At 47.4% G+C, this 22,880-nt stretch overlaps 1 protein-coding gene across 1 annotated transcript; it reads left to right on the top strand.

Moving 5' to 3' along the window:
- Positions 1–10,261: 10,261 nt before the first annotated feature.
- Positions 10,262–22,312, top strand: KCNK18 (potassium two pore domain channel subfamily K member 18). The gene is made up of 3 exons (XM_007518479.1): positions 10,262–10,478; positions 13,096–13,224; positions 21,522–22,312. Exons 1-3 carry the CDS (start codon positions 10,262–10,264, stop codon positions 22,310–22,312), a joined length of 1,137 nt encoding a protein of 378 aa, XP_007518541.1.
- Positions 22,313–22,880: the final 568 nt, after the last annotated feature.

The following is a 22,880-nucleotide window of genomic DNA, read 5'->3' as shown; positions in this document are numbered from 1 at the left end:
CTGGTGAGTGGTGCTGCTTTATAAAATGCAGGTTTGCCCTGTTGTTTTGCTCTGTCATCTTCCAGAGGTGGCTCTCACTGCCACCTGTGCATCTAGCCAGCAAGGAGGGAGAAAGAGGAAGGTAAGAGGATGCCACTTCCCTTTTCCAGGCAGTGCCTACAACTTGCATGTGATACTTCTCAGAGTTACTACTGTGTGAACCACAGGTCACATGACCCTATGCCCAGGACAAAACCAAGGGAACCAGAGGTTGAACTGTAAGCCAAGAGGCACCCAGTTCAGGAACTACACTTGTGAACTAGATCAACAAAGCCACTATGAAGGCTTGGTATTTTCTCCCTCTCCTCCCCCCACCTTTATTTAATATGTACCAATCTTTCTATAATATTAAACCTCTTCCCTCAGATCCCACAAAGTTCCATAAAACTTTGGACTGAAAATGTCAAGAGGGCCACATAGCTCAATGGTAACACAGCAATTTGATATTCAAAATCAGTGCCATGTTTAATGTACAAGTGCAACTGGTTTCTAATTTTTATGTTTTAAAAATATTTATTTTTAGGGCTAGGAGATAGCATAATGGTCATTCAGAAAGACTTTCATGGGGACTGAGTGTTGGTGTACCAATCTGAGCACACATATTACCATGCATAAAGGTCAGGGTCCCCACCTGCAGAGAGGAAGCTTCTTGAGTGATGAAGCAGTGCTGCAGGTTTTTCTCTTTCTCTCTCCTTCTTGATATCCCCACATACCTCTCAGTTTCTTTCTGTCCTGTTAAAAGAAACAAAGAGAGAAAGGGAAGAAAGAAAGAAAGAGATAAAGAAAGAAAGAAAGAAAGAAAGAAAGAAAGAAAGAAAGAGAAAGAGAAGAAAAAGAGAAAGAAAGAGAGAGAAGAAAGGGAAAAAATGACTGCGGGAATAAGTGGGTTTGTTGTGTAGGCACCAAGCCCCAATAATAATCCTGGTGGAAATTTTTTTAAAACTTCTGTGGGGAGGGGGGTAGATAGCATAATGGTTATGCAAAGAGACTCTCAGACCTGAGGCTCCAAAGTCCCAGGTTCGAACTCCTACACCACCATAAGCCAAGGCTGAGCAGTGTCTGGCTAAAAAAAAAAAATCATACTTGAAGCTCCCAAATCCCAGGTTCAAACTCTGGAACCACCTTAAATCAGAGCTGAGCAGTGTTCTTGCAGTAAAGAAAATATAAAGATTTATCCTTATTTCTCCTAGGAAATAAAGAGATATACATGTGAGAGAAAGATGTCATAGCACTGTCCCAGTATGTGCAGGACTGGTACCAAACTAGGAGCCTCAGGCATTTAGGGTCTGTGCTCTACCATCTAAGAGATGTCCAGAGCTGTGTAGGTAGGGGTCTTCTGTGACCGAACAGTCCATTCCCTGTGTGTTTGTCCTCTCTCCAGAATTAAAAACACACACATACACACAGAGGAAAAATAGACACCTGCAGACCTTCTTCACCGCTTGTGAAGTGACCCCCCTGCCGGGGGCTTGAACCGGGATCCTCATGCCGGTCCTTGTGCTTCACACCGTGTGCGCTTAACCCGCTGCACTATGGCCTGACTCCCCCCTCCCCTTGAGTTTCTTTACTATGGTGTTTATTTCTGAAATTATTCTGTCCTTTTTCTATATCTGTTTCACCACTTCCAATTATCTATCTCTTCATTTACTGTACATATTTTATTATGTGCATATTTTTATTTTTTAAATAAATTTTAAAAATATTTTTTATTTATTAATGAAGGAGGAGAGAGAGAAAGAACCAGACATCACTCTGGTACATATGCTGCTGGGGATTGAACTCAGGACCTCATGTTTGAGAGTCCAATGCTTTATCCACTGTGCCACCTCCCAGACCACTAGTGTGCATATTTTTATAGTGTGCATATTTGTATCCACCATGTTTCTTCTTATGTGTGTTCAAGTTCATTCTACAGTATTGTGTGTTATATTTCACCCATTTTGAAGCATCTTTTTTCTAGTGCATTTTCATTACATTTTTGGATATTGTTGCTATTTTTTCTTATAATACATAATGTCTTGCCTGCATGTTATGTATTCAACTTTTATATGATTTGTATTTGAGTGAGATGGTTCTTTTGGAACAAACTATTGTCAGAATGACCTGAAGGGGTAGATGTGAAACAACTCACCCAGCAGAGCCCTTGCTTTACCGAGTGTGAAGGCCTGGGTTAGCCCTGGCACTCCAAGGGAACACCATGGAAGGGACTAGGGGAGCTCCATGGGTGGTGGAGCAATGCTACTGCATCCCTTTCTCTTTCTCCCTGTCTGACTAAATTTCAAATATGAAATAAAGATTATGTCCATGAGATACCCTCAGAGATATCCTGTATGTAAGAGACTGTGAGTTCTTCCCACTCTCTTTTTCCTTTTCACCAGAGTACTATTCAGCTTATGGTGATGTCTCAGATTGACACTGAGACCCTGTAGACACAGGCTTGGCAACCTTTCACCTAGCCATTATGCTCTCTCCCATCCTCTGGTTCTTTATTTTCAAAATGATGAGGAAGGAGACAGAGTTCAAGTCAGGGAGTTTAATCCTTCCGTTTTTTAAGTTCCGGGACTCTTCTTGACCTGCATTTCTCTGAAAAACAACTACTCGATAGTTTTGCTCATATGTACAATATAAAAAATTATAATGCATGACTGGTAAAAAAAAATGTAGCCAAAATATCTCTAAGACCTTGTGAGCATTATGGTCATTATCCTTGGGAGCAGGGGAGGAGGGGCAGAGCACAGAATTGCGGTGATGGGTGTGATGTGAAACTATAGCCCTGTAAGCTTATGTTCTTCTAAATCACTATAAATTCACTAATAAAAAAAATCTAATATATATTTGGGAGAAGAAGAAGGAGAAGGAGGAGGAGAAGAAGGAGAAGAAGAAAAAGGAGAAGAAGAAAAAAGGGAAGAAGAATAAAGCAGAAGGGTGCTAAAGGGGGTTTGATGTATTGTAATTTTATCTGTCCGGTAGGTACCTATGGTCTCTAGGGAAAAAAGGTTTTTTTTTTTGTTGTTGTTGTTATTTCCACCCAATTCAGAAGTAGGAAAATTGACTTCATTTGCCCTACGACCCCTGACGTGCTGTCAGCTGTCTACTGTGCTGCTTCTCCTTTGAGTTCTTGAATCACTTCTCTGTTTCAGAACAGCCTGGGCCCCCACCCATCCACTGTTCCTCCACCCCCAAGGCACACAGTGTCTGCTGCCCACTGCCTCCTCACTCTAATACTCAGTGAGTCCTTTCCTCTCCCTCCATAGCCAGTGGGCCTTTGCTGCCCACACAGCACCTGACTTCTGGCAGGTCCCTGAGTAATGGCTTCTGTTGATTGGCTGATACTTCCTTGGAAGCTGGATTTCAGATGCAGAAGAGACAGGCCTCTAGCTATTGCAGAGGTGGAGAGAACCTTTCTCTTTTCCTTTCTGGTTCTTCTCTGGCTAAAGGAGCAATCAAATGAACATTAGCTAGGAGGTGGCTTAGTGAGTCAGGCATAAGATTTGTAGACATGAGCTGTGTAGGGTTTATTCCTGGAGTTGCATTTGCTAAACAGTGTTTTGGGCATTCACTCATTGTCTCTTGAAAATAAATATTTAAAAAAGAAAACAGGAATATCTATAGGAGAAAAAGCTCAGATTAAATTACATGTATGTGGAGAATCTACATGGACATAAATCTGAAAGTAAACTGTAGACAGAACTAATATTTTTATCCTCAGGGATAGGATAGGGACTTGAAAGGAAGAAAACTCACATGAAAGGTCCACATGTTCTGTAATCACATCTTTCTCTGCCAAAAAGGCTAGGATTCTCTCACAGAAAGCTTATTTCAGGGGTTGCCTAGGTAATTATTACTATCTAGGTAGTAATAATTCTTCTGGGTGGTTAAGGTCATGGAAAGGGTTCTTTTCAGTCTGTGGGGCCACAGTAGACTTTAGCTAGAGATAACCTACATGCCAAAGTGATGGCTCAAAGCATCTTGGGGACGTTTTCATGAATTTTCTTCCTTCTTCCTTAAGGAAAGGAGTTGATATTCTGTGGGGCTAAAGGAAAACTTCTCTCTCCTAAAATCAAAAGAAACAGAAGAGGATCATGTAGATCATGGTGCACATGACTGGATCTCAGGCTTTATCAACAAGAACTATATTCATTTTTGTCTCCAGAGTTATTGTTGGGGCTTGGGTGCTAGCACTACAAATCCACAACTCCTGGTACCATTTTTTCCTTCCTTCCTTCCTTCCTTCTTTTCTTCATTCCTTCTTTACTTTTTTTTTAATTGGACAGTACAGAGAGAAATTGAGAGAGGAGAGGGAGAGAGATGGGCTTGCATCCAAGTCCTTGAACACTGTAACATGTACACTCAACCAGGTGCATTCTTTAGTAAATACTCACCCCTTTTTGCCACTATTGTTTAAAATTTTTTATTTATTGTTATCTTTATTTATTGGATAGAGACAGTCAGAAATCAAGAGGGAGCAGTGTGATAGGGAGAGAGACAGAGAGACACCTGGCAGCCCTGCTTCACAATTCATAAAACTTTCCCCTGCAGGTGGGGACCAAGGACTCAAACCCGGGCCCTTGCACATTTTAAGACAATCGCTCAACCAGGTGCACCATGCCACCACCATCTTATTGACCCAAATTTGATTAGATAACTCTGGTAAAAAAACTAAATTGAAAATATGGATTTGCTGAGTCTGTAAGCTGAATATAGGCCCCAGATCAGATCAAATCAATGGGATTTACAGTCATCAATAGTTATACACCTTTCCCATATTTGGGAGCTACTCTTTTCCCTGATCCAGCTTTATGGTCCTTTTTCTAGCCATGACATCATCTCCCCAGACAATAACTTGGATCCACCTGCATATCAGATGTCAGGCTCAGAAAAAAAACTAGTATAGTCATGGGCCCTTTGGAATATAACCAAAATAGGCCTACTAACTATCTACAAAACGGAGACCCCTAAATCTTCATCTGCACTATTCCAGCCTTTAGGTTCATGATGAGTCAACAATTTGTTTGGTTTTATATGCTAACTCCTTTTTCAGCCACCAGATTCCAGATGCTAAGATGATGCCAATGGGACTTCCCTGGGCAGACAACCCCACCAATGTGTCCTAGAACCCCACTTCCCTAGAGCCCTGCCTCACTAGGGAAAGAGAGAGGCAGGCTGGGAGTATGGATTGACCTGTCAATGCTCATGTTCATCGGAGAAGCAATTATAGAAGCCAGATCTTCAACCTCCTGCACTCCATAATGATCCTGGGTCCATACTCCCAGAGGGATAAAGAATAGAAAAGCTATAGGGGGAGGGTATGGGATGCGGAGTCTGGTGGTGGAAATTGTGTGGCGTTGTACCCCTCTTATCCTATGGTTTCTGTCAATGTTTCCTTTTTATAAATAAAATTAAAAAACAAAACAAAACCTAACAAAACACATGCTGAATGAGTTGGAACTCATTTGTCATTCTTGTAGGAGCATCCTTGTAGGAATGGGAGCCCTGTCTTCCCAGCTCCCAGACTCTCTCCAGATGGAACAGAAGTGATGCCCATCATTAGGGCTGAGATGTGCATAGGCATCTGCCAGTGCTATTCTCTGCACTATTCTAGATGCTTTAAATGAGTCTTTTAAAAATATTTTCCCTTTTGTTATCCTTGTTGTTTACTGTCATTGTTATTATTGTTGTTGATATTGTTGTCACTGTTGTTAAGAGAGGAGGGGAAGACAGAGAGGATAGAAAGATAGACACCTGCAGACCTGCTTCACCACTTGTGAAGCAAACTCTGCAGATGGGGAGCCAGGGGATTGAACGTTTAAATGAGTCTTAATATAAAGACTTAAGGGATGGGGGAGATAGCATAATGGTTATGCAAAAAGACTTTTGAGCCTGAGGCTCTAGAGTCCAAGTTCAATCCCCCACACTGTTGCTGAGGACTTATTCTGATGCAGTCTCCGCCCCCAGGTTTTTCTATGCCCCGCTAAATCCTAGAGTGCCCCCTTTCAACCAATCCTGGCTCCGCCCCCAGGTTTTCTATGCCTCGCTAAATCCTAGAGTGCCCCCTTTCAACCAATCCTGGCCCTACATGTCACCCCTGGTTGTCGCCCAATAAAAAGCCCCCTCACCCCTCCCCTCTCTCTCTCTCTGGGCTCTCAGCTCTCCCTCTCGGAGGTCTCCCACGCTGCTCTCCCCCCCGTGGTCGGCCATTGCTGGCTGGCTCCACGTGGTCTGAACCAAACCTCCCCCCCATCCTATAATAAAGATCTGTGTACCCCTTTGCTCTGGACGTCTGCTCTCTTCTCCACGGTGCAGCCTGACACCAGACCACCTCAACAACACCACACCACCTGGAAGTAACCTGGGTGTTCAACAACAGGTGAAGGGCTGAGTAAGTTGTAGTCTGTATATACAATGGAATACTACTCAGCTATTAAGAATGAAGAAGTCACCTTTCTCTCATCTTGGAAGAAGCTTGAAGGAGTCATATTAAATGAGGTAATCCATAATGATACTTACCCAACTGAAAGAAAGACCAAAACAAAAATAAACCAGTGGGATTACATGAAGTTGAAAAGTTTCTGCACAGCAAAAGAAACCATCACCCAAACAAAGAGTCTCCTCACAGAATGGGAGGAGATCTTTACAAGCCAGAATAAAACGGAGGAATATGAGATAATCTCATTCGCAGACAGAAGTTGTGAAATAAGAATAGAAAGGGAAACACAAAGCAGTCTTGGACTGGGTTTAGTGCATCGCAGCAAAGTAAAGGACTCTGGGGGCAGGGGCTTTCAGATCCTGGTGCATGTTGGTGGAGTAGGACCTAGGCTGGGGGTGAGACTTGTGCAGAAAGCTGAGTAGTATTGCGCATGTGCCAACAATTGTGTTTACTGTAAACCATTAATCCCCCCCCCCAAAAAAAAAAAACAGCAATAAGCAAAAGACTGAGAAAGCACAAATATAACAAATACAGTTTCTGATATCCACCATGAGGCAGTTCCATTAGTCAAGAATGTACCCAGCCATATGTAATACCACCTGAAATGCACTGCACAAAAATAACACACGTGGGGTTGGCAGTGGCACACCTAGTTGAATACACACATCACCATGCACAAAGACCAGGGATCAAGCTCTCAGCCCCCGCTGCAGGGGGGAAGCTCTGTGAGCGGTGAAGCAGTGCTGCAAGTGTCTCTCTCCCTGTCTAACTCCCCAGGCCTTCTGGATTTCTCGGGGCCCCGTCAAATCAAATAAAGAAATATATCTGTATATATAGATATCTTATATATATATATAGATATAGATATATTTTTGTCTCCAGGGTTATTGCTGGGGCTTGGTGCCTGCACCACGAATCTACTGCTCCTGGAGGCCGATTTTTTCTCCCCATTTTGTTGTTGCCCTCGTTGTTGTTATTGCCATTTGTTCCATTGATATTATTGTTGGCTAGGACAGAGAGAAACTGAGAGAGGAGGGGAGACAGGGAGAAAGATAAACACCTGCAGATCTGCTTCACTGCTTGTCAAGCGACACTCCTGCTGGTGTAGGGGGCCGAGGGCTCAAACCAGGATCCTTACGCTGATCCTTTGCGCCATGTGCACTTAACCTGCTGCACTACCACCTGGCCCCCAGTATAGATATTTTTTAAATAACACATGTGCTGCTACTTGGTACTTTGTATTCAGTTGTGTGAAAGGACCGGCACAGGCAAGCCCACCCTGGGGGAGGGTATGGTTCTCCTGGACTCAGACACCCCCAGTTTGGTTCATGCCATTGGGAAAGACAATGAGACCAGGGGAAGAGGTAGCAGAGGGGACTCAGCATGGATAGTGAAGGGGATCTGCTGTAGCACTGAGGGGACTCAGCATGGATAGTGAAGGGGATCTGCTGTAGCACTGAGGGGACTCAGCATGGATAGTGAAGGGGATCTGCTGTAGCACTGAGGGGACTCAGCATGGATAGTGAAGGGGATCTGCTGTAGCACCGAGACCCACTGCAGGAAAGGTTGTGCTTAGTTCACTTCCTCACGACCCTCTCCTAAATTTGCCTCCAGGGGTTCCTCCAATAACCTCCCGCACAGCTTACCCTTATGTAGACCATTTCTTTAATGGGTTTCAGATGCTGGATTTGTTACACTGATCCACACATTCCCTTACTCCTGCACACCATCTTAACTCACCACAAATGTCACAGGGGGCGACCACCCTCAGCTCAGGGGTGTCTGCACATCCTAGTAGTGGTGAATGGAGTCACTTAGCCCTGATCTCCCATCTTGGATCCTGTTTGCTCAAGACTACTCCTGGCATCAGCCACAGTGGGGGTGGGGGAGGTCTCTCTCTCTCTCTTTTTAAATAGGTATCTATGTCTCATAATTTACTAAAACTTGTATATAATTCCACTGACAGTGTATTCATAGCTTACAAACTATATATATATTTTTAAAAAATTTTACTTATAAAGTGGAAATATTGACATGACCATAGGATAAGAAGGGTACAACTCCACACACTTCCAACGACCAGAACTCCATATCCCATCCCATCCTCTCCCTTGATAGCTTTCTTGCCCTTTATCCCTCTGGGAACATGGACCCAAGGTCATTATGAGGTGCAGAAGGTGGAAGGTCTGGCTTCTGTAACTGCTTCCCCACTGAACATGGGCATTGGCAGGTCAACCCATACTCCCAGCCTATATATTCTTATATTCTTTACTGGAATATCTATCTTCCCATTAGGCCTTGATATTGAAAATAGTAAACTCTTCTTTTTAACTTCTTGTTCTAATTAGTGATTTAATATTGATTTATAAGATTATAAATCTTATAAAGTTTTCCACTACCAGAGTCCTGTGTCCGCATTCTTTGCTCTGGAAACTGCAGCAGTTCTCCCAAGGTCACATAGAGGCTGACTATTATTTTTATAACTGTCTGTACTTATATATATTTACACCCCTGACCTGCCTTCTCTTCCTTTCTTTTTTAAAATTTTATTATTTTTAATTTTATTTTTCACTTCTCTTCCTTTCTAAGTCACACCTACACCTATTACTACTTCCAAATGTCCCTCCTTTATTTTTCTTCTCTCTCAGGGTCCTGATGGAATTGGAGTTCAGAGCCCTCTCTCTAGTCATCTTTCCCTAACATTTCTCTCCCTCCAGGACTATGGACCCAAATTCTTTATGGGGTGCAGAAGGTGGGAGTTCTGGCTTCTGTAATTGCTTTTCTGCTGGACATGCATGTTGGCAGATCCATCCATAGGTGGCTGGAATGGAGAGCCAACTCTACACAGGGAAGTAAAGGTCAAGGGAGGAAGCAGGATAGCAAAAGGCAAGTCTTGAACTCATGACGTCCCAGGCAGACCCTCAGGGAGCTCAAGCACAAAGAGAGCAGGCTGGAGCCCTCCCCACAGTGGCAGGAATGTGTGGGTCTTGCATCTCACTTTGCTCGTGATGACACAGGGTCTGAAACGTTGAGGAAACCTGGAAAGAAAGAGCAGATGGAGGGATTCTGTCAGGAATCAGGACCCTTGAAGTTGTCACAGAGCGTCCTGTCCTGCTGGGTGTCTGCATGGGACAGGACTCCCCGCTGCAGCTTGCTTTTCTCCTGATAGCGGCCGCGTCCAGGGAATAATTCCAAGTCCTTGAGCCCAGAGGAAGTGAATCTGCCGCTCCAGCCCAAGGCCTCAGGCATGCAAGGCGGGTACCCTGCCACTGAGCCACCTGGCCAGGCACGCACATTTCCAACCCCTGTTCACAGCAAATCTGCTGCTACCCGAAGCGATGGAGTGACTCGCGAGGCCCGACCCCCTCCCCTCACCCCCCACTCCCAAGTCTCTGGGTCGAGGAAGATGCCCCACCCATCTTGGGGCGGGGCGGGGGTGCCACCTGCCAGGGCTGAGTGGTTGTCAAGAGAAAGGCGCCCTGGAAACTCGAGCGCTGGCCAAGCCAGTGATGACTCTCCCGGCCCCAGAGACCGAGTACAAATCGGGTTTGGAGCCTGGAAGTGCGGGGAGGGCAAAGTACAAACCAACAAAGCATCGCCTAGCTGAGGGTCCACACCTGGGCGGGGTTGGGAGCAGCTGGGAGCGCGCAGGGCTGGGGGATCTATAGCTGCGAGGACTGGTGGGGGGCGCGGTCCGTCAGCATCCGCGCCCGCCCCCCCTGCGGGCACTCCTCGCCCCTCCCGCCCCAGCCTCCGGGCACAGGCTCCCCTTGTCCTGTGTGCCCCGGGAGGAGCATGGAGGCTGTGGGGCGCCCCCGGGTTTGGGGGTGCTGCCTCAGGGCCCTGGGGAAGCTCTTCCCGCGCCTCTGCCTCTTCTGCGTCCTGGTCGCCTACGCGCTGCTGGGCGCTGCGCTTTTCTCGGCCATCGAGGGCAGCCGGGTCCTGAGCACCGACCCCGAGTTCGAAACTTTCCTGGAGAAGCTCCGCGGCGTCTTGGGGTGCAATCGGACAGGTAGGTGCTCACCTATGTGAGTGTGGAGGGGAGATGGGGAGCAACCCCCGCCCCGACAGGCGGCGTCGCAGGTGTCTGGGGGACTCTCTCCGTGCTTCCTCTCCGTTTCTGGGAAGCTCCAAGCAAGTGGCTCTTGCTGAACCTCAGCTTTCTTTTCTGTACAAACCGGGAGCAACGGAGCCCTTCTTGAGGGCAAGGGTTGCTCCTTGATGACTTTCAAAAAGTCCTCGCACCCTGTGAGGACCAGCGCCCAGCCCCACCCTGACCAGCAGGCTCAGGGGAGCATGGGTTCCTGGGGATTTGGTGGGTGGGGTGGATGGGTGACCACATTTGGGGGTGCCTACAAGGGTGCTCAGAGTAATGCCTGCCCCACCCCATGATTCAATCTATAGGGATACATTCCAGGAATAATTCAAATGGAGATGGGAACCCCAAGACCACAGCCTGCCCCCACCACACCCCCATTTCCAGCTCCAAAGTGCCTTTTCTATTGGGGGTGGGTGGGCCATGGCACTCTCAAACTATCTGTGAAACCAAAAACAGATCCCCTGACCCTCTCCTGGTCCTAATTTTCAGGAAAGAAGGGGGCCCACAATTTCAGACCTGCTGGTTACACAGAGGGACTAAGGATAAAGATGAGGTCATAGACATGAAGCAGCTTGAAAAGCAGGCCAACTGCTCCCCATAAAGAATTTTGGTCCATACTCTCAGAGGGGGAGAAATGTTAGGGGAAGATGACCAGAGGGCTCGGAACTTCAACTCCATTAGGGCCCAGAGAGAGAAGAGGAAAAAAGGAGGGACACTCAGAAGTAGTAATAGGGGTATGCATGGCTTAGAAAGGAAGAGAAGGCAGGACAATAAGGAAAAAAAGAGCAAATATATATATATCAATATAGACAGAGAGTTATAGAAATAATAGTCAACCCATATCTGTGACCTTGGAAGAACTACTGCAGTTTCCAACGGAGGGAATGGGGACACAGAACTCTGGTGGTGAGAAAGGTGTGGAAGTATACATACCCCTGTTATCTCACATTTTTGTAAGTCAGTATTAAATCACTAATAAAAATATGAACAAAACTAAGAATAGTTTTTGATTGAGGTTCTGCTTCAAAACTTTATATTTACCAAGATGGACAACTGTAAGAAACCAATTTGTTTGAATAAATTGATCAACAAGGAAAAGAAAGAAAAAAGAAAGAAAAGCAGGCAGAGCTGAAGTTTCCACTTCTCTCTACTCTGTCCTGTTCCCCAGAGTTTGAAAAGAAGGGTCAGCCTCAAAGAATAGCAAATAGGGAGTCGGGTGGTAGTGCAGCAGGCTAAGTGCAGGTGGCACAAAGTGCAAGGACCTGCATAAAGATGCTGGTTCGAGCCCCCGGCTCCCCACTTGCAGGGGAGTCGCTTCACAAGCAATGAAGCAGGTCTGCAGGTGTTTGTCTTTCTCTCCCCCACTCTGTCTCCCCCATCTCTCTCCATTTCTCTCTGTCCTATCCAACAATGACGACACCAATAACAACAGCAGTAATAACTACAACAAGAAGAAGGGCAACAAACGGTACTAAATAAGTAAATATTAAAAAAGAACAGCAAATAATTAATCAAAAACAAAGAACAAACAGACTGAGAGCCAGGGGGGTGGAGAACAAACGGTGTAACTTGTTCCACTCTCACTGATGATGGAAGTGAAACCGTAGGCACTGAGTAACTTGTTCAGTATCATAAAGAGAAAAAAAGGAGCCAGGAATTCATTGCAAGGCACTGGGGACTCCAGAGTCACTGTTTTTTGCCACTGTATCATGCTGCTTTCCCAAATGGGGAAACTGAGGCTGAAAAAGAAGCTTCTTGTCCATGTCTACAAGAACTATTTGGGGTCCAGAACTGGGTCCAGAGCAGAAGGATATGAGCTTCTAGGTTGGTGGCTATTGGTTGTTCACTCAGATGAAATGTGTCTTCCTGTTGAACAGACTCTGTGGTGTCCTCTTATGACCAATTTTGCCAGAATCTTCTGGGTGGCCTTTGGGGTCTCCAAGTCCATCAGCTTCCTGAGGCCCCTTTGGGAACCTCTCTAAGAAACAAGGGCTCTGTACTATGTGGCAGATGCAAGAAACCAAGGCTTCCAGACATCCTTGGCAGCTGGTGCCCACAGATGTCAAGGGGACCCAGTGGCCTCCAGGGCTGGGCACACTTTGCATTTCATAAAAAATTTTCGGTTTTCAGTTCTTCAGAATTAGAGGGGAGAGGGAGAGAGAGAGAGAGAGAGAGAGAGAGAGAGAGAGGAACAGCAACACTGGTTCAGAACAGCCTGAAGTTCTCCTGAGGCTGCACAGACTGAGCTTAGGCCCCACCCAAGGTGGTGGCCTTTGGGGTCAGGTCTCCAAGCTTGCACCCTTGAGGGCTTGTCTCACAGAGCCAACTGGCTTCCGGTGAAAGGAGTCCTGAGAGCAGGACTTAATGCTGCAGAGACATTTAACAGCAGTGCTCTGACATGGGGTTTGGTATAGCTGGGGCCATGAGGCTTAGTGGTTGGGGTGGGCTGGAGGAGATGCCCACCTTCACCCAGGCAGGCTCTTCTGGGAGGACAAGCCCTCTCTCTCACTCTGATCATTTCTGTTTTGAGTGGAGGAAGACAGAAAGCAGGAGCTGGGGGAGCTGCTGAAGACGATGAAGCCGCAGTGGTTGATCAGACCCACTGACTGGTCTTTCCTGAGCTCGCTGTTCTTCTGCTGCACCGTGTTCAGCACTGTGGGTAAGTCCAAGGATGGGAGAGGCAGGGCTGGTGGGAGAGGTGAGGCTGGCAGTCAGCTGGAGGCACTGGATGTGGACTTGGGGATAATAGATGGGTCCCTTCAATGCAAGTAGTGCTTGTGGTACCCTGCCCTGCTCTAGCCCCACAGTGCCCTGGTGGGGACACTTTAATGTGTAGATGCTGAAGCCATCTTGGTATCCATGGAGGCCCCTCCAGAGGGTGTGTACAGCCCCAGACAGGGTGGTGGTTCCAGGGACCACAGAGTAGGTTGGGTTGTAGCCCCTTCCAGCCCACTGGCTGAATGCCAGCTCCTGTGCAAAGGCAACCTGCTGGGTACTAGCCTGCCCAGATTCCTGAAAAGACAAAACACGCAGAGCCACCTTTACGTCAGCTGTGTGTAAGGTGCCCAGCCTTGAGGTGGTTAGTCCTGCTGCTAAAATACTCAGCAGTAGAGCACAGGACTTGCATGCATGAAATCCCAGGTTCAGTCCTCAACACTACTAAAGCAGAGTTGGACATTGTGCTGGTCCCTCCTCTATTATAAAAAAGAAAAAAAGGAGGAGAGAGAGAGAGAGAGAGAGAGGAGAGAGGTAGAAAGAAAGATGGGGGAATTTGTTTTGTTTTGTTTTTTAGAAAGTGCCATCAGGCAAGTGGCTTTCTCTGTCTCCATCTCCCTAAATAAAAAACTTTTTAAATATTTTAAAAGGGGTTGGGAGATTTTGCAGCTGAAGAGCACATTCTTTACTGAGGTTCTAGCCTGAGCACCACATGGGAAGAAGTTCCATGGATGACACCAGGCTATCTCCATAGATGGGGAAGAGTGTGATTGTGTCTCTCCTCTCTGTCTTTCATTATCTCTCAGTCAAATAAAGAATAAAAAATAGTGGTCCAGGAGGTGGCACAGTGGATAAAGCATTGGATTCTCAACCATGAGGTCCCGAGTTCTATCCCTGGGAGCACATGTATCAGAGTGATGTCTGGTTCTTTCTCTCTCTCCTATCTTTCTCATGAATAAATAAATTCTTTAAAAAAAGAAAAGAATAAAGAATTATTGAGACTGGGAGCCCACTTAGTGGTATTGGGCATATGTGAGGCTCTGGGTTCATTCTCTAGTCCTACATAGAAAAGAAGAAAGAAAGAAAACAGGGGGAGAAGGGGGGACTTTTAGGAGAGAGGGAGAGCAGGACTCTCAGTTGTGAGCATGTGTTTAAGACTCCCTGTGAGCAGGATGCAGCTAGACCAAGCTGTAGGGGGAGAAGTCTGGGGTGGGGCATGATAAAGAGGGTGAGCGGGTGCCCAGCCTACAAGCCTACATAGTGGAGGTGGATGTGAGGTTTGGGGTGAAAGACAGAGGGAATGGGTACAAGGAGGCCCGGGAAGCTGATGGAGCATGGCAGAAAGGTCACTCCAGTGGCACAGTGATGGTGCAGAGAGGACAAGACTGGAAGTTTTGTCCAATCCATGGGGAAGATTTCTTCAAGAGCCCAGGTGAGAGAGGACATTGGCCTTGGAAATGGGATCTGGAGGAAGACTCCAAGAGCTTGTCTGCAGAGGTGGGCACAGGGGAGAGGAGGAAGGAGACACGGAGTTTGGGTGTGTGGCATGGGCAGCCTTGGGAGATTGAGGAGATCCCTGTGGGAAGGGAAGGTCTAGTTTGATGGTTCAGTGGCGCCATCCAGTGGCGATTCTAAGAACTGCACACCTTTCCCACCACCAGAATTCTGTGTCCTCATTCCCTCTACTGGATGCTACATTTGTTCTCCCAAGGTCACAGATATGGGTTGACTCTTATTACTATAGCCATCTATCTATATTTATGTATATTTGCCATTTTTCCTATGGTTCTGTTTTCTCTTCCTTTCCAGGTCACATCTATTACATCTTAGTGTCCTCCCCTCTCCCTCCCCCTTTGCCCCCCTCGTCTCTCTCTGGGTCCTGATGGAATTAGAGTTCAGAGCCTTTTAGTCATTTCCCCCTAACATTTACTTCTCTGGGAGTATGAACCAAAATTATTTAAGGGGTGCAGAAGGTGGAAGGTCTGGCTTCTGTAATTGCTTCTCTGCTGGACATGGGCTTTGGCAAATTGACCTATACCCCTAAGCTGTTTCTCTCTTTCCCTAGTGGAGCAGGGCTCTGGAGAGGTGGAGTTTCAGGACACACTGGTGAAATCATCTGCCCAGGGAGTTCAGGATGAAATTGTAGTAGCATTTGAAACTCGATGGCTGAAATGCAGTAATATATAAAGCAGGACAAAATGTTTAATGAACAGGAACCATAAAGTAGGAGTAGAGCAGATGGGAACAGAGATTTTAGGGTGGATAGAAACTAGGAAGTCTATGTTAGGTATATTCCTGGGGACCCATGACTGTGGTAATTTTTTCTTGAGCTTGATAGCTAAACTGCAGGTGGACTAAAACTATTGTCTGGGAAGATAGTGTCAGAGTTTAGAATAGGGCTAGAAAACTGGATTAGGGCAGAGAGTAGCACCCAATCTTGAAGAAAATACATAAATACAATGAACTAATTACCATGTTGATTTGAACTGGAGCCCATACCTGTGCATCTTTAGCACTGGTATATCTTCTGAGTCCTTGTCAGTCTGTGTTCACAGTCCATGGGGATAGCTGGGAATATTCTAGGCTTATATACATTTCTTTCTTTCTTTCTTTCTTTCTTTCTTTATCCTTCTCTCTCTCTCTCTCTCTCTCTCTCTCTCTCTTTCTTTCTTTATTTCTTTCTTTTTTGCCTCCAGGGTTTTTGCCGGGGCTTGGTGCCTGTACCACAAATCCACTGCTCCTAGAGGCCATTTTCCCCCTTTTGTTACCCTGGTTGTTTTACCATTGTTGTGGTCATTATTATCGTTGTTATTGATGTCATTGTTGTTGGATAAGACAGAGAGAAATGGAGAGGGGAGGGGAAGACAGAGTGGGGAGAGAAAGACACCTGCAGACCTGCTTCACCACCTGTGAAGCGACTCCCCTGCAGGTGGGGAGCTGGGAGCTCGAACTGGGATCCTTCCACCGGTCCCTCTGCTTTGTGCCACGTGCACTTAACCCACTGCGCCACTGCCTAATCCCCAACATTTTCTTTTTTTAATTAATTTTTTTTTGCCTCCAGGGTTATTGCTGGGGTGCGGTGCCTGCACTATGAATCCACTGCTCCTGGAAGCCATTTTTTCCCATTTTGTTGCCCTTGTTGTTACCCTCGTTGTTGTTATTATTATTATTGTTGTTGTTGTCATTACTGTTGTTGTTGCATAGGACAGAGAGAAACCGAGAAAGGAGGGGAGACGGGGGGGGGGAGACACCTGCAGACCTGCTTCACCGCTTGTGAAGCGACCCCCCTGCAGGTGGGGAGCCAGGGGCTCAACCTGGGATCCTTATGCTGGTCCTTGTGCTTCGTGCCATGTGCACTTAACCTGTTGCACTACCACCTGACCCCCTTATATATGCATTTTTTTACCTAGCTCTCAGGACAGTTTTTAAATGGAGGTTCAGACATTGGCTAATGTCCCTTGGGAGTCAGAATTCTTCCAGGGTAATTAGAAGGAATTCTGTTAAGTGAGCTAAGTCAGAAAGACAAAGATGAGTAATGGGATGATCCCACTCATAAACAGAAGTTGAGAAAGAAGAACAGAAAGGGGAAACTCAAAGCAAGATCTGACTGAATTTGGAATAGGGCACCAAAGTAAAACTATCTGGGTGGACAGTGAGGGTGGATGTTCAGCTTCACTGGGGGTTGGAGAGGAGATCAGACACAGTCCTTTGATGGTGGGAATGGTGTTGATGTTGACGTACACTCTTAAAAAAAAAAAAGGAAAAGGAAAAAAGAATTATTCCAGGATGAGAAGCACAGATCTAAGGCAATGGTTATCAAAGTGCAGTCCCTGAACCAGCAACATGAGAACTTGTCAGAAACACTAATTCACCCTCAGGCTGCACCTTGCCCTATTTGTCAGAAACATCAGGAGCCAGGTAGGTAGCATAATGGTTATGCAAAGAGACTCTCGTGCCAGAGGCTCCCTAGTCCCAGGTTCAATTCCCCGTACCACCATAAACCAGAACTAAGCAGTGCTCTGGTAAAAAATTAGAAGAAGGAGGAGGAGGAGGAGGAGGAGGAGGAGGAGGAGGAGGAGGAGGAGGAGGAGGAGGAAAGGAAGGAAGGAAGGAAGGAAGGAAGGAAGGAAGGAAGGAAGGAAAGCTGGTCCTCCAAGGTGAGTTTTCCTGTGTTCTCCAAGAGATTCTGATGTACCTTTGAGAATTATTCTCAGGCCTGGCTGCACACAAGAATCACCAGTATCTTATAGGGACCCCCTGCCTGGACACTATCAAATCAGCATATGCAGGGATGGACACAGCCCAGACCTTGGTCTTTTCAGAATCCTCCAGGTGATTCTAATGGGTGTCCAGGCTGCGAACCACTGATCTCTAATGGAAGTGCATTAGCTTGGTTTCAGTCCCAGGAAAGCAATACCACAGCCCACGGTCCAAGTCAATTAGGACACCATTCTGCCCAGTAATTACAGCTGGGCGAGGAGACTGGGGAAGGTCCTCCTGCCCTGCCTGTAATCAAAGACAAGGTGTCCTGCCATTGGTGATGCTGTTCTCTGTCCTGCATCTCTGGACCACCTGAAATGCAGCTGATCTTGAGACTGAGCAAGGGACACCTGGCAGCTGGGAGGATGGTTAACCAGCAGCCACTTTCATTTGGGTCGCACCCTCACCCCAGCCCCCCACCCCATGGATTGGAATGCAAAGTGCATGGGCTTTTAAACCCTCCCAGGCTGAGCGGAGTGGACTGAGTGTATTGGAATATCCGAGTGCATTATTGGAATCGGTCTGACTTCCCATTATGCACTTCAGCATGCTGTAATTGAGAGTGAAGGCATTCCCTTTAGAGGTGCTGTGCACCCTCCAAGGCTCACTTTCCCTGATGTGCTTTTCTGGAATACAGTGTGTTTTTAGGGTTGTAAACAGAGACATCACAAAGGTGGTGTGTAATTCACTGAAGCCACTTTTGCCAAGGAAAACACTGGTGAGCCACGGTCATGAGCTTGGAGAGGGTCTTTGGGAAGATACCCCCTCATGGGATGTGTGACCTGGGGCAGGTCAACCGATTTCCCTGATCTTTGTCCCTTAACCACAGAACTGCTTCTTTTCTCAGCCTCAGTTTCCCTGGCTGCAAATGGTGATAATAATATCTGCCTGTGAAGGTTAAGTGATACCCAGCACACAGTTGGTACTCAAAAGGCAATCACTCTTACATGGGGCTTGGGGAGGGTACATCAGACAGGGTTTATGCCTTGTCATGTTCAAGGCCCTGAGTTCCCTACCTGGACAGCACCAAGGGAGCACCATAGATGGTGGAACAGTACTTTGGTCTCTGTCTTTAAAAATATAGGATAGTGGTGACACACTGTGAGCACATTACAGTGTACAAGTAGCTGGGTTCAAGCCCTGGTCACCCCTGCAGAGGGAAAGTTTCATGAATGGTTAAGCAGGGCTGCAGGTGTCTTTCTGACCCTCTATCTTCCCCCTTCTTTCAATTTCTGTCTGTCTACAGTCAATAATATATAAATAAAAGGTAAAAAATGATGAAAATAAATTCAAATAGAGAGAGACAGAGAGAGATCAAATAGACAGAGACAGAGAGAGACAGAGAGAGGATCATGGTCCTGGAGATTGCACAGTGGTAGAATGTTGGACTTGTAAGTATGAGGCTCCAAGCTCAAAATCCCTGACAATGTGTAAACCGGACTGCTGCTTTGGCATCTCTAGCTCTCTCTCTCTCCTTTCCCATCTCTATCATGAAATAAATAAAAAAGTGAAATCATTAAAATATAGAATAAAGAAGACTGGGAGATGGCTCACCCAGTAGAGTGAGGACCTGGGTTCGAGTTCCTGGCCACCACATGGGGCTCCATGCAGAAGAAGAACCTCACAAGTGATGGACAATGCTTGGCATCTCTCCATCTCTCTCTCTCTCTCTGTGTGTGTGTCTGTCTGTCTATCTATCTATCTATCTATCTTAAAAAGAAAATAGTCTGGGAGTCGGGCAGTAGCACAGTGGGTTAAGTGCAGGTGGGGCAAAGCACAAGGACCAGCATAAGGATCCTGGTTCAAGCCCCCGGCTCCCCACCTGCAGGGGAGTCACTTCACAAGTGGTAAGGCAGGTCTGCAGATGTCTATCTTTCTCTCCCCCCTCTCTGTCTTCCCCTCCTCTCTCCATTTCTCTCTGTTCTATCCAACAAGGACGACATCCACAACAACAGTAATAACTACAACAATAAAAAACAAGGGCAAAAAAGGGAATAAATAAATAAATATTTTTTAAAAATAAATAAATAAATATTTTTTAAAAATTAGTCCAGGGGGCCGTGTGGTGGTGCACTTGGTTAAGCTCACATAGTACTAAGTGCAGGGACCTGAGCAAGGATCCCAGGTCGAGCCCCCAGCTCCCCACCTGCAAGGAGGATGCTTCACAAGTTATGAAGCAAGTCTGCATGTCTGTCTTTCTCTCTCCCTCTCTATCTCCCTGTCCTCTCTCAATTTCTCTCTTTCCTATCCAATAATATGAAGAAGGAGGAGGAGGAGGAGAAGGAGGAGAAGGAGAAGGAGAAGAAGATGAAGGAGAAAAAGAAGAAGAAGAAGAAGGAGAAGGAGAAGGAGAAGGAGGAGAAGGAGAAGGAGAAGGAGAAGGAGAAGAAGAAGAAGAAGAAGAAGAAGAAGAAGAAGAAGAAGAAGAAGAAGAAGAAGAAGTGGTGGATGGAGAAGGAGAAGGAGAAGGAGAAGGAGAAAAGATGGCCTCCAGGAGCAGTGGATTTATAGTGCAGGCACCAAGCCCCAACAATAACTCTGAAGGCCAAAAAAAAAAAAAAAAAAAAATCATCAGGAGGAGTCATCCAGTGAAGCCCAGGTGACAACAAAATAAGAGCAAAGATTCACCCAGGGGCAACTTATGGGAACTCCCCTTTCAGTCCCGACAGGTCTATGTAGATGAGAACCAGGGTCTCAGCCTGCTTCCCCTTCAGCCGCTGCCCCCATTCTAGCAGACCCCACACTAGACCAGTGGATGTGTGTCTTTGGATGGATAGCTTCAGGGAACTGAGAGGTGATGCATTCTGTTGAAAGCTCGTGTTGCCATGTGCAAGGGCCTAGGTTCAAGCCCCCAGGCCCCACCTGCAAGGCAGGGACATTTCACAAGTGGTAAAGCAGTGCTGCTAGGTTTCTTTCCTTCTTGTTATCTCCCCCTTCCGTCTCAGTTTCTCTGTCTCTAGCCAATAAATGAAAAAATTAAAATAAAATATCTCAATATATAGAAAAGACTTCCAAAATATGACTAATTTCAAACACAAAACAAATAGCAGTGCTCACTCTCCCCCCCCCCTCTCTCTCTGTCTCTGTCTCTCTCTTTCTCAAATGCAGTGCCAGCGAGAGAACTGAACTCTTCATGCACAATGACACTGCTGAGCAACCTTTGGGATCAGATTTTAAATTCTTTTTATGTGCACAGAGAGAAAGAGGGGCTGGGAAGATAGTGTCATGGTTCTGCAAAAGACTTTCCTGCCTGAAGCTCTGATATTTCAGGCTCACTCTCCCCAGCACCACCATCAGCCAGAGCTGCTCAGCTTAGTGCTCTAGTCTGTCTGTCTATCTATCTTTTATTCTCTCTGCATCTCTTTCACTAAAATAACATATTTTAAAAATGAAGTAAAAAATTAATGAAAACAAATGAGCGACCTTCAAAAAACCACTTTAAGAAAGAAAGAGAGGGAGATACAGCATAGCACCCTCCCACCATCCATGGCCTCCCCGATGCTACCCACAGTGTCCCATGTGGTGTCAGGGCTTGAACCCAGGGCCTCTGACACGACCAAGCACTTGATCTACTGAATGGCATAGTTATCTCCTAACCCTGGCCCTATCTTTTATCCTGAGGGGGGATAAATTTTATACTGATACATTTATGCTGAGGGGGGAGGGGGAAAGGGAAAAGAGGAGAGGGGAGGGGAGGGGAGGGGAGAGGAGAGGAGAAAAGAAGAGAAGAGAGGGGAGGGGAGGGGAGGGGAGGGGAGAGGAGAGGAGAAAAGAAGAGAGGAGAGGGGAAGGGAGGGGAGGGGAGGGGAGGGAATCCAAGCCACCCTTCCAGCCTCCATGAAGCTTCCATGTGGTGCCAGGTCTCGAACCCAGGGCCTCACGCATGGCAGGAATGTGCTCTACCTGCTGAGCTATCGCCCAGTTCCTTTAAAGGTTCCAGGGAACAGGGGAGCCCGTGACCCCAGCCCCCGTGTCTTGCAGGCTACGGCCACCTCTTCCCGGTCACCAGGCTGGGCAAGTACGCGTGCATGCTCTACGCCCTCTTCGGCATCCCGCTCATGTTCCTGGTGCTCAGCGACACGGGCGACATCCTGGCCACCGTCTTATCCAAGTCCTACCACCGCTTCCGCAGACTCCTCCGGCTGCAGCCCCGGGGGCTCCCGGGCTGGTGCACACACCTGCTGGGCAGGGGGCGACCCCGGGCCAAGCCCGCGCCCGCGGAGGACCCGCTGCCCAGAATCCTGCTTCCCACCCCGGAGCCAGGGGCCCCCAGACCCCCCGGCAGGGGCAGCAACACCGAGCTGTTCGAGCGGCTCCTGGCCCAGGAGCAGCGGGGCTGTTCGCTGCAGGTGCCCGCGGCCCGGGCGGTGGAGCGCAGCAGCTCGTGCCCGGAGCTGGCGCACGGCGGGCTGTCGAGCTCGGTGCTCAGCGGCTTGGACGAGGTGGGCCGGCAGGTGGAGCGGCTGGACGTGCCGCTGGCCGTCATCGCCCTGGTGGTCCTGGCCTACATCTCCTGCGCCGCCGCCCTGCTGCCCGTGTGGGAGACCCAGCTGGGCTTCGAGGACGCCTTCTACTTCTGCTTCGTCACGCTCACCACCATCGGCTTCGGGGACACCCACCTGGAGCACCCCCACTTCTTCCTCTTCTTCTCCGTCTACATCATCGTGGGCATGGAGATCGTGTACATCACCTTCAAGCTGCTGCAGAACCGGCTGATTCATGCCTACAAGAGCCTCGTGCTGTTTTTCGCCAAGATCCTGCCACCCTGCTAAAAAGAGAGGAGGCCTCTGTCGGCTGGAGAGTGGGAGGGACCCCTAGGCTCCCAAGCGGGTGTCCTGGATTTTAGAGGACGCTGTGGTTAGGACCGGTGGCATCGGAGACCCGGAAGCTTGGGGAATGCATCCTGGGCAAGAACTTAAATTCATGCCGTGCAGATAGTGATTGATGCCCACCAGTTGGGGGAATTAGGTGAACCAACGCCCCAACCCTCCCCACCAAGACTTCTGCTCCCTTTTTGGCTGTCAACAACCTACCCTTCTGGGGTAAACCCACCTCATGGGAGCCACTGGATGTTTTTATAACAGAAGGGAAAACCATGTGCTTGCCGTGGAAATGAGCTCTCACCAGGTGGCCTGTGGTGGTACAGAGCAAGTGGCTTCCTTCCTTGGGTGGCTTTGTCTGAGGAGAGCCCCCACCTAGCCAGGGTGAGGTCCACCGATGCCACAGGTGGAAGCTGTCACCTTGCACATGGGGATATTTGCTGATTATCCAATTCTCACTAAGTGGCACAAGACTGGTACCTCCTGAATGAGTTGTCATGTGAAAGTGCTGACCCCTTCT

This window comes from Erinaceus europaeus, chromosome 14 (assembly GCF_950295315.1).
Source record: "Erinaceus europaeus chromosome 14, mEriEur2.1, whole genome shotgun sequence".
NCBI lineage: Eukaryota > Metazoa > Chordata > Mammalia > Eulipotyphla > Erinaceidae > Erinaceus > Erinaceus europaeus.
This window is presented reverse-complemented; position numbering and strand designations above follow the sequence as displayed.

Coding starts and splice junctions, on each gene's coding strand:
- KCNK18 (XM_007518479.1), top strand. CDS start 10,262: ATGGAGGCTGTGGGGCGCCCCCGGGTTTGGGGGTGCTGCCTCAGGGCC. Junction 10,479..13,095: donor CTTGGGGTGCAATCGGACAG/GTAGGTGCTCAC, acceptor TTCTGTTTTGAG/TGGAGGAAGACAGAAAGCAG. Junction 13,225..21,521: donor CACCGTGTTCAGCACTGTGG/GTAAGTCCAAGG, acceptor CGTGTCTTGCAG/GCTACGGCCACCTCTTCCCG.